The following is a 12,500-nucleotide window of genomic DNA, read 5'->3' as shown; positions in this document are numbered from 1 at the left end:
ATTTTCAATCAATATCATGGGTTGTTTGAGTTTGTATTCTCTTAGGGTGCACACAGATGTCCTCACATTGGAATAACGCATGACCACTTGCTAACGAGTAGTATATACGCCATTCGCACTGACTAACGGGAAAAAAACACTGAAAAAATGCAATGCTCCACATTGTGCTCGCAACCAGAGACATTACACGAGAGCGTTGCGGGAAGACAGTGCCCATGATGTTCTTATGAGCAGCATCTCGCGTCCACTGTCAAGATAAATATTTGCCCGAAATTTTACATGTATCTCGTATTGCTCCTATGTCGGGCCACTCGTATGTCGAGGTACAACTGTATAGACGAAAGGATTATGGTTTGGCTCAGTGAAGTCCAGTCTATCCAATTCAGTAAGGCACCCTCTTGAGGTGACAGCAGAAAATTCGGCTCCAAGAAAATGGTAGAGTTCACTGCAGAGCAAAAAATAAAAGTTTCCAGTGTCAGATAAAAATCTGAAATTAAAATGATCAGTTGGTTTAATATTTATATCAGAATGTAGAATATGACGTTTGTCCAAACTTGTCTGTGGTTACTGATAAGTGGGGTGCATGCTGCTGGTTTCTTCTTCACAAAACTACTTAAATAGCACGACACGCTACTGTAAACCCAGAGGTTATGATAGTGTTTAATTTACACTCTACAGTGTTTATCATGTCCACTCACGGGAGATTACTTATGGTAGTGACTTTGATTTGCGCAAATTGTTCACAGCAAATGGTTTTATTTATTATTTGATTAAATTATTATGAATTTAATTCATCAGGAATACAAGAGATTAAAAAAAATCACTGATTCAAAAGAGAACAATTCATCCCTCGGACACTGACTGTTGTGGTGCGATCGCTTCGTGTGTGTCTTAGGGGATCCTACTGTGTTTGGAAACCTTCCTCTAGATGATGCAGTGATTCAAGCCATTAAAGATGCAGTAGACTCACACAAATACAACGGCTATGCTCCTTCTATTGGTGAGTTTTACTTTTTAGAAATCATATTAAAACCTGAATAACTGACTATGATCATTTAGTGCTTCTTTGATCATAAATTTTGTTTTAGAAAAAAATGACTGCCTTCAGTTTAACTATTGTGACTATGACATTTCTTCTGAACCAAATTATAATTCACCAACAGAGTGTTATTTATACAGCTTAAAGGAGCAATATTTAAGACTGATGGCAGAAATGATTATTGCTACCAGAATCAGAATTTTGCTAGATGAGTGCTTTGCAACAATCATCCTGTGGTATCATATCATGTATCATTTCAACCTGAAAAGACAGAGGCTAACAAACAACACATCAGAGGAGCATTACGTAAGATCGGTGCCCAAAAATGGTTTCAAGGGGAACATCTTGGGAGAAGGTTTTGTGCGAGGTGGTGTCTTTGTTGTCGGACGTGACCAACAGGGAATTTGGCTGTAACACAGAGAGGTGGAGATTGGCGATCATGTCAACATTGAAGATGTGATGCAACTGTCAGGAAAATAGGGCAGGAGCTTCAGCCCATGAAAATTTTTGCTGAGTGCTAGGTGGAGTTTGGCGATACTGCCACCTCGATCAAAATATTGAAGCACACAGTAACAGCTCCACTTAGGGTTACCAGATCTAAGATTATGCTGCATTATCATACTGATGATGCACTACAATCTGAAAAGACAGTGGGAGACTAGCTATGCACAGTAACTTTTGCGATAATAATGTGAATTTACAACATATCTACAATTTGTCTTTTCTCCTATCTCCATTCATTCATTTTCTGAACCACTTATTCTCACAATGCTTGTAGGGTTGCTGGAACATATCCCAGCCAACTATGGCCACGAGGCAGGGGACACTATATGCAAAAAAAAACAGAAATCCTTCACCGATGAGGACATTGACGAGTTGGTTGAGGGGCGCATAAACGAACTCTCAACTCTCGGTTTCCTACTGTTAGTTTCCTCTTGTTCACCTTTCTTTTAACATGGATAATTTTTTTCATGATTGTTATTCATTTTGAGACATTAATAAATCTTTTTTGAATCAATTTCTCTTTTTGTCTGTTTCTCACATCTTTTACACAAAATTGAGACACTTTGACCAATTTTAAAGTGTTTAGTTGGTAGTTGTGTGAGGATTGTGGAAGGAATTCATATCCATCAACTTATACATATTCCCCGTATTTTGTACGTATTGTGATCATTTCAAATTTTGTACGCCGTATAACAGCTTTTGTATGGGATTTTATTTAAGTACATTTTTTGTAAAACTGATTTTGTTTTACCCTGGTATCAGACAAAAACGCCATCTCCGACTGCTAATAGTACTGTCATGCTTTAAGCAGGATTCCCCTTTCACCCGTCGACCATTTCAATATGTAAGAGTAGTGCGTCAGTGTTACGACTCCCCCTGGGGTATGATATACCAGGGAGTCGCAACTATAACAGCAGACAGGTTCGGTCAAAGATAAGTTCGGACAAACACTGCAAGTAGCCTTAGTTATATTTTATTTACAATAAAGTCATTAAAACAGACTACGGGATAACATAGGGGAAGCACAAGATATTAAAGGGGCACCCTCAAATAAACACGGTAAAACCCCTTCCCAGACAGGTGTCCAAATGAACACCCACAAAATACAGGAAATAAGACCGAAGGATGCCACTGTCAAACTGATGGAATAAAATCTAGACAGGGGAATAACTGTGTCTAAATGCACAAACTATATGTATACCCCTGGGTATCTAAACTTATCTCAAGTCCCCCTATGCAACCCAAAAATCATTAACAACACATACAAAATATAACAGGGAGTAACGTACTCACAAGCCTACAACTCAGCAAGGCATCAAAGCATCAAGGGCAAGCTGACAAATGAAAAGGGTTTAAATAAGGGCCGGAAGTGAATATTGATTGAAGGAGGGATGATTGGGGAATTAATTACAGCTGTGTTGGCCTGGGCAGGGCTCTGTCACAGGGGTATAGCCACAGCTGCAGATACCTGTAAAGAAAAGAAAGCACACACCTCCTACATAGTGTGTGTCCAGGCTGCCAGCCGTAACAGTCAGAAAGCCGTCGACTTTGGAGAGCATTTTCGACTTTTACATGCACCCTATATGAGTGAATATAGGGTGCCGAAGCCCCAGGCGATGTCGCGGCTAGGGTCCGCCAAAGCCCCGGAGGCCATGGTTAAGGTCCAGGCATGGAGCGTCGAATCGTCGGTTGACTGGCCGGGAAATTAAATTCCACTTTGCTCCTCCGCGTCGTCCAATCGTCAATCAGCCATCCAGGGAGCTCTATTTTTAGACAAATGGTCAGCCCACTCCCCAGAATTAAATGGAATCTCAACTTCCACATTAGTCCGCCTCGATGTCCTGCCACCCTCGCCGGCCAAGGTGCTCTATTTTTGGACAAGGCCAATTGCGTCAATCGTAACGTCACCCAGGGCTTGCGAATTTTGTGTTAGCGTACTTGGTGAGAAATTAAACCTAGACTGTTTGGTCAGCAGTATCTTGTGGTTGATGGTGTCAAATGCTTTTCTGAGATCAATGAAAACAATAAAATTGACACCGCCTTTATCTAGCTTTGATTTTATGTTTTCCAGGAGGCCAAATTGCAGCCTGTTCAGAATGTATGTTGTGTTGTTAAGGTGATTCACAATTTTTCCGCTACAATTTTTTAGATCTTTTACTTTTGAGACTGTCGAAAGGATACCTATAGGTCGGTAGTTACTGGTTATTGCAGGGCTACCTAATTTTATGACAGAGCACTTCCCGGGTTCAGAAAAGAGTCTCAAATGTATGGATTTATTTATAATAATATTTAATGGTCCAATGAAAGATTATTTCTTATATTTTAGAAATCTTATATGCACACTAAATTCATCTTTTGCTTTGGAGCTTTTGGGGTATTATTGTTTGTTCCTTTTTCTTCAGGGGGAATTTTTTAGAAAATACAAACAGACAAAGGACACGCAACACAGACTGAGACTCAGAAGCAACTCTCACATGAGCGTTCTTAATTGCTAGAAATGACAACCTCGTGTTATTTGAGTCCATATTTTAATTATTTCCGAGTCGGCGTTAACCTTAACATTCGTGGAAGTGTTGCAGTTTAGAAGAAACATCCAGTGTCCTTAGCTGGTCTGGTCAATCCTACCGTCCCCCTCTCTTGGGGGAAGGAGTTTTATCATACCATCTCCTCCTTAAGAACAACTGTAGGCCACATGATGATTTGTTTATAAAACAAACACCCGGGGCATATCCTGTACTGACAGAACATAGACCTGTGACAAGGCTACACAAACCAAGCAACAATAGAAGCAAACTGATAGATTCACCTTTTAAGTACTCCCAAGTTCAACTTGGAGGCATCTGAGATCATATCTATTTATTCTTGCAAGAAGAGAATCCATCCACACGAGCCTGCGGTCAGATGATTCTGAAGACCCCGGTGTCTCCTTTGCCAATATATTCATCAGTGTTTAGTAACATGCATAACAGAAGTCTAAACAGTACTAAGTGTTTTATAACAATTTGTCTCAGTTCTCAAAACTATTGTCGGTCTGTCGAATCTTCCCGAGAGAATGTTGTTGCGGACCATCTTGAGGAGCCACGTTTCCCAAAACAAGTCCACAGTTCCCAAGAGCTTGTTGTTGAACCACAGTCTCAAGTCCAGGTGTGTAGGACAAGTCACCTCCAAAGGTGTTTTCGTTAACTTTGGAGCGAGCATTTCTTTTGCAAGAGATGTATTAAAACTCTATTGTATTAATGCAGTGCTTCTCAATTATTTTCGGTTAGGCCCCCCCTAGCAAGACGAAAACTATTCGCGCCCCCCCACTCCACTTCCCACCGTGACTATAAATAAAATCATTTTATAAAATTGTTATAAGTACAACATATTAACATTAAAGAAAAGGAAAAAAAAGAAAGAAATATCGTCAAACTTACAAAGAATAACTTTATTAAATCTTTTTTTAAGTCTGCAACAGAAAAGATTTTAAGTGCATCAATGCCTAAAATAAAAAATAAATGAGAGCGCCACTGCCAGCTACTGTAGTGGATGCGCAATTACACTTTATACTAGTACACATACAATCCTGTTCCCCAGGGTTACACGCCCCCCCCCCCCCCCAGGTAAAACACCGCCCCCCCCCCAGGGGGGCGCGCCCCACTATTTGAGAAGCACTGTATTAATGTCACCTTTATAATAATGATAAACCTAACACTCCTAATAAGCAAAGCATCATTCATTGCAAGCACATATATATAATGATTATAATACAAGCAAATATATATATATAAATATATATATATATATATATATATATATACATACGTACGTACGTACGTACGTACGTACGTACGTACGTACGTACGTACGTACGTACGTACGTACGTACGTACGTACGTACGTACGTACGTACGTACGTACGTACGTACGTACGTACGTACGTACGTACGTACGTACGTACGTACGTACGTACGTACGTACGTACGTACGTACGTACGTACGTACGTACGTACGTACGTACGTACGTACGTACGTACGTACGTACGTACGTACGTACGTACGTACGTACGTACGTACGTACGTACGTACGTACGTACGTACGTACGTACGTACGTACGTACGTACGTACGTACGTACGTACGTACGTACATACATACATACATACATACATACATACATACATACATACATACATACATACATACATACATACATACATACATACATACATACATACATACATACATACATACATACATACATACATACATACATACATACATACATACATACATACATACATACATACATACATACATACATACATACATACATACATACATACATACATACATACATACATACATACATACATACATACATACATACATACATACATACATACATACATACATACATACATACATACATACATACATACATACATACATACATACATACATACATACATACATACATACATACATACATACATACATACATACATACATACATACATACATACATACATACATACATACATACATACATACATACATACATACATACATACATACATACATACATACATACATACATACATACATACATACATACATACATACATACATACATACATACATACATACATACATACATACATACATACATACATACATACATACATACATACATACATACATACATACATACATACATACATACATACATACATACATACATACATACATACATACATACATACATACATACATACATACATACATACATACATACATACATACATACATACATACATACATACATACATACATACATACATACATACATACATACATACATACATACATACATACATACATACATACATACATACATACATACATACATACATACATACATACATACATACATACATACATACATACATACATACATACATACATACATACATACATACATACATACATACATACATACATACATACATACATACATACATACATACATACATACATACATACATACATACATACATACATACATACATACATACATACATACATACATACATACATACATACATACATACATACATACATACATACATACATACATACATACATACATACATACATACATACATACATACATACATACATACATACATACATACATACATACATACATACATACATACATACATACATACATACATACATACATACATACATACATACATACATACATACATACATACATACATACATACATACATACATACATACATACATACATACATACATACATACATACATACATACATACATACATACATACATACATACATACATACATACATACATACATACATACATACATACATACATACATACATACATACATACATACATACATACATACATACATACATACATACATACATACATACATACATACATACATACATACATACATACATACATACATACATACATACATACATACATACATACATACATACATACATACATACATACATACATACATACATACATACATACATACATACATACATACATACATACATACATACATACATACATACATACATACATACATACATACATACATACATACATACATACATACATACATACATACATACATACATACATACATACATACATACATACATACATACATACATACATACATACATACATACATACATACATACATACATACATACATACATACATACATACATACATACATACATACATACATACATACATACATACATACATACATACATACATACATACATACATACATACATACATACATACATACATACATACATACATACATACATACATACATACATACATACATACATACATACATACATACATACATACATACATACATACATACATACATACATACATACATACATACATACATACATACATACATACATACATACATACATACATACATACATACATACATACATACATACATACATACATACATACATACATACATACATACATACATACATACATACATACATACATACATACATACATACATACATACATACATACATACATACATACATACATACATACATACATACATACATACATACATACATACATACATACATACATATATACATATATATATATATATATATATATATATATATATATATATATATATATATATATATATATATATATATATATATATATATATATATATATATATATATATATATATATATATATTTTATATTTATATTATTTATTGATGAATACTAACCGTTATTGCGCTGGCTAAGCTACCGAGTTCGGTTTTACATACTTTTTACTATTTATTTTTACAATGCACTCACTTCATCACCATCAAAACCATCAAAGTCTCATTTTCGGTGTCTGAATTTGAACAATTGCCCAAATGAGTCCAGAACTCCGGTTCCACCCCTCTTCATTCTCAGAGTCGGCGTCATTGTCAAGAGGCTCCTCGGAAATGATGCCGGCTTTGGCAAAAGCTCGAACTACCATATTTATGGATGATTTTCAAACCATAATAGCGCTAGCTAAAAGAAGCAGCCCCAGACGCTATTTCCGGTGCGCATTGACTGCTGGGATCTATAGTACTTTTGTCAATACACCCAGGTTGACGGCTCTGATAACTTTGCACTAATAGTATCAATATAGTACAACGGCGAACACATTAATTTGGTGCTACATGCACCAAATGCACGCTACACCTGCACGCTAAAAACACGTTTTTAAAAAGGCAACAGAAGCAAAACTGAGTTCGGTTGTAATTTATTTAGTCATTTTACAATGTACTCACATCAACATCACCCACAAAACCATCAAAGTCCCCATTTTCTGTGTCCATAATTATAACGCGCCCTGTCTATTTCGGAGAAAATTTAAGACTTTTGTGTGCACCTTATAGTCGTGAAAATACGGTAAATGTATTAGTATCTTTTATATTCATATTTGGTGGTCCGCATTTTCAATCTTCAGTTTTGTTACATCCCTAATGTATTGTATAGTATTCTAGAATTTAAACATCTGGTACCATAATTCCTATTTGTATTTTGAAAACAGTCCAGGTGTCTGATAGGTTCATAAATAAATACCCTTCCGGTGTAATTATCAATCACTGCAGGCAGACATCTTATTTAATTATTGACATTTAATTAAATAGATTGCATCTTGGATAAGGACCTTAAGGGAAGCAAAGCAACAAGACTTCCCCCTTGTCCGCAAATTATCCCCTCGAACAGTAATTCGCGTACGGCTTTAAGGCCATAAATCAAAACAATTACAAGGTTGTTGATTAATTCAAAATGCGTAAGCAAAAACAACAACAACTGTAACTATAATAACAATCAAGGTATTTTAACAATAACAGAACAGGAAACTAAAACCAACCCTCATTTGGATTAAAACAATCACCCCTTCATTTGACCGAACAATCATATAACAATTACATAAAGAAGCCCAAAGTGTGTCACGAGGTATGCACACTATACGAGTGTTATGGAAGTGGCAGATATCCCGAGTCCTTGCTGCCTCCTGATCAACAGCCCTCAGACCCCGATACTGGGTGAGATGTAGGATTAACAATCCTTGGATAAGAAGTCCACGTGAGAGTGGACCAGACGGCTGTTTATTACCTCGAGCACTTTCCGAACAATAGGAAGAATGATTTAACAAATAAATGAATTACTACACATACATGTATAATAGTAATACAGAATAAACCCAACAGTGTCTGAAACGCAAACTTTAGATCACATTTCAATGTATCAATTTTAAGTGCATTTTAAGGTGTTGCTATTACTTGCTTTTACTTAACCATGATCTGAAGATCTTAATATTTTTCTCTGGCAGGTTACTTAAAGAGCCGGCAGGTGGTAGCCAACTTTTATAGCTGTTCTGAGGCTCCTCTTGAAGTGGATGTGAGTTGCTTTCTCAGTCACTTGTGACAGCAATGTACTGTAAATTGTAATAAAATCAACATTTGTAATGATGATTAACTTGTAGACTAATAATTTATGATAGTTCTGTTTGATTGCTGTACTACAGAATATCCTCCATGAAAAGTTGCTCTCCCCCTTCTATGCAGGATGTTATTTTGACCAGTGGCTGTAGTCAGGCCATTGACCTGGCAATCAGTGTTTTATGTAATCCAGGAGATAACATCCTCATTCCACGGCCAGGGTTTTCCTTATATAAGACTCTGGCTGTTTCTCTTGGCATTGAGGTCAAACTCTACAACCTGCTGGTATGTTGAAGATCCTGCCTTTTATATATTTTCCTTGTTTTGTTAAAAACAGAGTATCAACAAACTAGTATCCTAGTTTCCTCCATGCATAAGTTCAAACACAGAATGACGAACGGCGGTCATAAGAGAATGTTAAAGCATGGAAGGTTGTTGTTGTGAGACAATCAATGAGAGCCCAGTAGAGTGTAGTGAAATTGTCAACCATGAAGTGATGTATCTGGATTGGATTGGATTGGATTGGATTGGATAACTTTATTCATCCCGTAATCGGGAAATTTCTTTGTTGCAATAGGAAGAGGGTGAGGATGCAGGAATAGAAAAGGCATTATACACAAATTGGTACTTAATAGTAAGTTAATAAATAAATACATGAATAAATATATAAATAGGTAACTGTGTTGGTGAGATATATATATACATACACATACATATATATACAAGCACATCTACACTGTATCCGAAATTCGGGAGGTCCTAACCCACAGCCTTTTTTGAGTTAAAGAGCCTGACGGCTGATGGGAGGAAGGATCTGCGGAAGCGCTCCTTCCTGCAATGAGGGTGTAGCAGTCTATTGCTGAAAGAGCTTTGGAGGGACTCCACAGACTCATGCAGGGGGTGGGAGGTGCTGTCCATGATGGACCTCATCCTGGTCAGCATCCTCCGCTCTCCCACTTCCTCCACAGAGTCCAAAGGACAGCCCAGAACAGAGCTGGCCCTCCTGATCAGCTTGTTCAGCCTGTTCCTGTCCCTCTCCGTGCTCCCACTTCCCCAACAGACCACTGCATAAAACACAGTAGATGCCACCACAGTGTCATAGAAGGTCCTCAACAGTGACCTGCACACACCAAAGGACCGTAGGCTCCTCAACAGGTAGAGGCGGCTCTGGCCCCTTCTGTACAGGGCATCTATGTTTGTGGACCAGTCTAGTCTACTGTTGAGGTGAACACCCAGATACTTCAAGTTGTCCACGATTTCAATGTCTTTACCCTTTGCCTACATTAGTCGACAAAGGCTGTGATGACTCCCCTGTACTCCAGGTCGTTCCCGTCAGTCACTCGTCCAACAATGGCGGTGTCGTCGGAGAATTTCTGGAGGTGGCAGGTGTCTGTATTATGTTTAAAGTCTGACGTGTAGAGGGAGAAGAGGAGTGGGGAAAGCACTGTGCCTTGTGGGGCCCCCGTGCTGCAAGTTACCACATCAGACGTACAGTCCTGGAGTCTCACATATTGTGGTCTGTTGGTGAGGAAGTCGATGATCCATGCAGCTAGGTGGTTCCTTACTCCAGCCACCTCCAGTTTCCCTCTCAGAAGGACCGGCTGAATGGTGTTGAATGCGCTGGAGAGGTCAAAAAACATCATTCTCACCGTGCTTCCCGAGTTCTCCAGGTGTGAAAGAGACCTGTGCATCAGGTAGGTGGTAGCATCTTCCACACCAATGCCTGGACGATAGGCGAACTGCAGAGGGTCCAGCTCTGCATTCATCAGGGAACAATTTCAAAATAAAATAACGGATACAGGAAATGAATTGACGTTTTCGCAACCTGAATCTTGTTTTTGTTTCTTGAGGCACTCATTTGCGAATCAAAAGGTTTCGTTACCTGAAAATTTCATGCCTAAAGGCAATCGGAAGTAGAGGTATGGCTATATACAGTTGTGGTCAAAGGTTTACATACATTTGTGAAGAACATAATGTAATGGCTCTCTTGAGTTTTCAGTTATTTATACAACTCTTGATTTTTTTCTGATGTAGTGATTGGAACAGATACTGCTTTTTCACAAAAAAACATTTAATAAGTTTGGTTCTTTTATGACTTTATTATGGGTGAACAGAAAAAAAGTGATCAAATCTTCTGGGTCGAAAAATATACATACAGCAGCGCTAATATTTGGTAACATGTCCCTTGGCCATTTTCACTTCAATTAGACGCTTTTGATAGCATTCCAAAAGCTTCTGGCAAGCTTCTGGTTGAATCTTTGAACACCCCTCTTGACAGCATTGGTGCAGTTCAGTTACATTTGATGGCTCTCCGACATGGACTTGTTTCTACAGCATTGTTCACAAATCCTCAATGGGGTTTAAGTCAGGACTTTGGGAGGGTCATTCGAAATCCTTAATTCTAGCCTGATCAGGCATTCCATTACCACTTTGGATGTGTGTTTGGGGTCATTGTCCTGTTGGAACACCCACCAACTGCGCCCAAGACCCAATCTTCGGGCTGATGACTTTAGGCTATCTTGAAGAATTCAAAAGTAATCCTCCTTCATTTCCTCTCAGTAAAGCACCAGTTTCATTGGCAGCAAAGCAAAAGCACAAAGTACAAAGCAAATCAAAGTAAATGGAATGATCAAATCAATAAGACATAAAAGCAGCAAAAACACAAAACGAGCAAGAGTGGACGGAGCTTCCACCGCCGTTGCCTGCCGCTTGAATAGCGCCATCTTGGTTGCGGAAGCTAAAACGGATACAGACTCAAAAAGACGTTAATAAGGTGGACAAAAACTGGAACCACACACAGGAAGTCTTCCACAAGACAGGGAACTTCTGCAGACTTTGACCGACGTAAAGAATATGCAGAATCACTCTTCCAAGCTTATCGGCACAGTTCCTCAGTAGTCTGGAGCTGAAGACAACAGTA

At 37.8% G+C, this 12,500-nt stretch overlaps 2 protein-coding genes and 1 long non-coding RNA gene across 4 annotated transcripts in view; 1 reads left to right on the top strand and 2 right to left on the bottom strand.

Annotated features, from left to right (window-relative positions):
• Positions 1-8,186, bottom strand: part of LOC144193039 (uncharacterized) — an 8,205-nt gene extending 19 nt beyond the window's left edge. The window contains exons 1-3 of the long non-coding RNA XR_013325573.1: positions 7,953-8,186; positions 1,346-1,447; positions 1-445 (exon numbers count right to left, since the gene is read on the bottom strand). The exon at positions 1-445 is cut by the window's left edge and continues 19 nt beyond it. This is a non-coding gene — a long non-coding RNA (uncharacterized LOC144193039). The remainder of the gene's footprint in view (positions 446-1,345; positions 1,448-7,952) is intronic.
• The window catches only part of tat (tyrosine aminotransferase), a 53,357-nt gene that overhangs the window by 16,909 nt on the left and 23,948 nt on the right, over positions 1-12,500 (top strand). For both annotated transcript variants that reach the window (XM_077711853.1, XM_077711852.1), the window contains exons 3-5: positions 896-1,000; positions 9,472-9,539; positions 9,707-9,865. In XM_077711853.1, coding sequence (XP_077567979.1) covers positions 896-1,000; positions 9,472-9,539; positions 9,707-9,865 — 332 coding nt within the window. The remainder of the gene's footprint in view (positions 1-895; positions 1,001-9,471; positions 9,540-9,706; positions 9,866-12,500) is intronic.
• Positions 11,566-12,500, bottom strand: part of LOC144193037 (uncharacterized) — a 9,408-nt gene continuing 8,473 nt past the window's right edge. The window contains exon 2 of the mRNA XM_077711851.1: positions 11,566-12,500. This exon is cut by the window's right edge and continues 148 nt beyond it. The gene's annotated coding sequence lies outside the window, so the exon portion shown is untranslated.

The sequence above is a fragment of the Stigmatopora nigra genome, unplaced genomic scaffold, assembly GCF_051989575.1.
Source record: "Stigmatopora nigra isolate UIUO_SnigA unplaced genomic scaffold, RoL_Snig_1.1 HiC_scaffold_49, whole genome shotgun sequence".
Classification (NCBI taxonomy): domain Eukaryota; kingdom Metazoa; phylum Chordata; class Actinopteri; order Syngnathiformes; family Syngnathidae; genus Stigmatopora; species Stigmatopora nigra.
The sequence above is the reverse complement of the archived record's forward strand: the minus strand, read 5'-3'. Positions and strand labels throughout refer to the sequence as shown.